Source organism: Mizuhopecten yessoensis, unplaced genomic scaffold (assembly GCF_002113885.1).
Source record: "Mizuhopecten yessoensis strain PY_sf001 unplaced genomic scaffold, ASM211388v2 scaffold10649, whole genome shotgun sequence".
Taxonomy (NCBI): domain Eukaryota; kingdom Metazoa; phylum Mollusca; class Bivalvia; order Pectinida; family Pectinidae; genus Mizuhopecten; species Mizuhopecten yessoensis.
In genome coordinates, this window is record NW_018408652.1 from 389,771 (window position 1) to 393,406 (window position 3,636).

Genomic DNA, 3,636 nt, shown 5'->3' on the forward strand with positions numbered 1-3,636 from the left:
TAAATTCTTACAAAGTTTCAGTTCAATCGGCCTAGCAGAACTTGACTTTAAGTTTGAAATAGTTTTTCAAAATGGCGACCGTGGCGGCCATATTGGATTTCTGATTGACCTGAAAAATAACAAAAATTTGTCAGGACCATGAGTCAATCATTCCTACCATCTTTCAGTTCAATCGGCCCAGCAGAACTAGACTTTAAGTTTAAAATGTAAAATGTTAACAGACGACGGACGACGACAGACAAAAACGGATAGCAATAGGTCACTTGAGCTAAAGCTCAGGTGACCTAAAAAGTTGATAGCGTACTAACAAACAGATTAACGATACACCCCAGTTTAAGCACATAGCCTTTGAGCCAGGTGAGCTATAAATTCTACTAATCCTTCCCCCTAACTAGAGAGTAGTTCGTGACTCAATTTTGATGAAGCACCATCTTCCTTCTAGTTATGCGAACTTTCTGTAAAAGGAATTGCTACATTTTTGACAGTCAAACATGTAACATACCGACAGCTTCAAATGATGAGCCAAACACTTACCATCATATTTTTGTACTATAGGAATTTATTGAAATATCAATTTGAGCCCGGACAGGTTTGGCCAATGATACCGAGGCAAGTCCGGCCCATGCAACACATAAAATTGGCGGGAAAATCTCATGTTGCATGTTTCATGACGTCATAATTGAGCTGATTCCAACGGGGACCTAACTTTCCCAATGTCTGTCCAAACTTATAACCCTATAACGGGGATCGTTCAGCCATCCAATCTTCCAACAGGAAAAGTTAAATAAGTCTTTAAAAAACGGACACGCTGCCATACTTCCCAGAACGGACTTAAATACAAATGGACAGAACATGGCCCGGTCTCCCCTAATTGTTATGTCGGNGCTAAGCAAGATTTACCTCCCCTTAGACCCAGCCACCAAGTAATTTCAGCTAACGAGGTTTTTAATTAGTGTATTTTATTTAAAAAATCGTAACTTTTTTGTGTTTCATTTGATTGCAATAAGACTATGGTATGTTTTTGAGTTTGAAGTAAACTTTCATTTGCAACCAACTTTGTTTTGAAGTGTTGTCATTTATTCGAGAAATGGGGTGTTGAACAACAAAAACGAACAAAAAACGCAAAAAAACAACAACATTTTCTCAACAATAACTCTAACATACCTAATTTACTGTTATTCTTCTGTCACATTTTACTTGTGTAGCTCAGGAGAACATGTTATCTTGAAATATACCATGCTGTGGTACCTCATAAAGCATGGGTACACACACAAGGGAGTGTCACACTGAAGACATATGAACTGGGTTTGATGTCGCTTTTTCTGCTCGCGGTCAGAGCAAACAGCACAGTCTGGAGTTGACCTACGTCCACCTGCTGTCATGTGGGGATTCATGGATGGGAAGTGTTTCTCTGTAAGCCTAGAAGGGGGGTTGTTCACTGGCCTAGCAAATCTCTTGTTTGTAGGTTCATAGCCTTCAAGCAGACCGTGAATGACAGCTAACCGAAACTTCATTGAGGACACTTTTTTCCCTCCATTGAGAGATTTCCAGATAATTTTGCTGTTACAGAAAGTCACTTCAAGCAGATTACAGATGACTAACTTCTTCCACCATTTTAGCATTCTGTGTTGAGATACACAATATTGTGTTTGTTGATCTGCAACATCTACACCACCCATATGTTGTGTGTAAAGTTGTATCGCTCTGGGGTGGTCAACTTCGCGTACATGGCCGTCATGAAACTTAGATCTCACTGTCTTGGTGTATGTACTGCCATTGTGGACAGTTGTCAGCATGTTCACCTGTCTCTTATCATGCCAACATATGTAAAGTTTGTTACCCTGTCTCACAACAACTGGGAGGTCACCTTTTTTGGGTTTGGCGGTCTTCACCGCATTAGGAACTCCTATCCTATTAGTCCGCAGCGTGCCACATGCTCCCGTCTGGTTATCCTCAAGATCCTGGAATAGTGATGGGCTTGTAAAAAAATTATCACAGTACAGGTGATGACCTTTATGTAATAAAGGTTCTGTAACATTCATTACAACTCGGTGAGCAGCTCCTTTGGTGGGATCTCCAGCAGCTTTTCCTGTATACAACACCCAATTGTACACGTATCCTGTACTGGACTCCGCTAAAGTCCAAGTTTTCAGCCCCCATTTATGGGGTTTTGAAGGGATATATTGCAGATACTTGGTCCTTCCTTTATATGGAATTAATGTTTCATCTACAGACAGTTCTCTCCCGGGATAATAATAGTGTTGCCATTGAGAAACAAGAAGTTTTGCTACCTCAGAAAATTTGTAGGTAGGGTCAAAATTTGGGCTGTCACGTGGTGGTTCTTGTGAGTTATCAGCGGCGTGGAAAAATGACAAAATATTTAAGAACCTATCTCTTGGCATTAATACAGTAAACCCTTTCAAAGATATTAACTCATCAGTGTTCCAGTATGAATCGTAACCAGGTAAACGTACTACACCCATGTAGAGAATAATCCCAATGAAAGCTTTCATTTCCGAGTTCGTGACGTCAGTCCACTTTCTCGCACGGGCGTGAGGTTTTAAGTTTTCAACTCCACCAAGATTTGTGATGTACTGTTCATAGTATAAGTTTGTTTGAGTCACTAATATATCGATAATTTCATTATTGAATAACGTAAGAAAAATATCCGACTCCGATCCTTCCACATGTTTCGGTCCCGAATTTTCGGAAAACTCAGTCAACCACGGAGAAAAATATGCATTATGCTTTGGGTCACGATCTTCCCTATCCATTTCATTCTCAACTTCTTGTTCAATTTCCCGCAATTCCTGATCATCCAAATCAATGTCGGCATCAAGGTCAAAGTTTTCACCGATTTCATCACCAATATCTTCTGGATAGAAGCCCATAAATTCATCATCCTCGCTATCGGAGTTACCGACAAGTTCGTAAAATTCGGCTTCAGCCATTGTTGCAAAATATTTCAGTCAAAACATGCAAATAATCCCATTTTTCTGACATAAATCAATGACTTCTATCACTGTTGATTTTTGACCGCCATCTTGGATCTCACCTCTATTGACTTCCCGCGAGATATCATATATAGTAACACGGGAATTCCCGTTACATAAATTAGAAAACGAAACCTATTCATGGGCGGTATATCCCGCCGGCAGTGGCACACGGTAAGATAAGCGTGGGCGGGGATTCCCGCCAGCCGCAGTCTAAGAGTTAAAATCTTATTAGGCTGGTGTTCTTATCTCATTCTGAAAGCAGTATTATCTCATTCTGAATCCGTAAATATCACAACAAAAGCAACGCTCTTTTTAGGCTTTGCCTTTTCATATTACGATAGAAAGTTGAAAAGTCACAGCTATACATGCTACACGTACACGTGGACAGTCAATGTATGTAATCATAAAATATAGTTGTACGTGTAGCTCACACGTACCCATAAGGTTGTTAAACCTCTGTAATAACAATCGGAAGTGACTTATTACCATGTAATAATCATGCAAGGAAATTGCAAGTAATCGACAGTATAATCACAAGTAATCATAGTTAATTTTATCATAACAAGCAAGTAACCATACAGTAGTCGTCGATTAAGAGCCACGGTTGTTCAAACTTCAGACATTAACTTAACAGGAATTT

General features: G+C 39.8%; 1 protein-coding gene across 1 annotated transcript; it reads right to left on the bottom strand.

Moving 5' to 3' along the window:
* Positions 1 to 1,193: 1,193 nt before the first annotated feature.
* LOC110461665 (piggyBac transposable element-derived protein 4-like) lies at positions 1,194 to 2,951 on the bottom strand. The gene has a single exon (XM_021515233.1). The coding sequence runs from the start codon at positions 2,949 to 2,951 to the stop codon at positions 1,194 to 1,196; it is 1,758 nt and encodes a 585-aa protein (XP_021370908.1).
* Between the last annotated feature and the right edge of the window lie 685 nt (positions 2,952 to 3,636).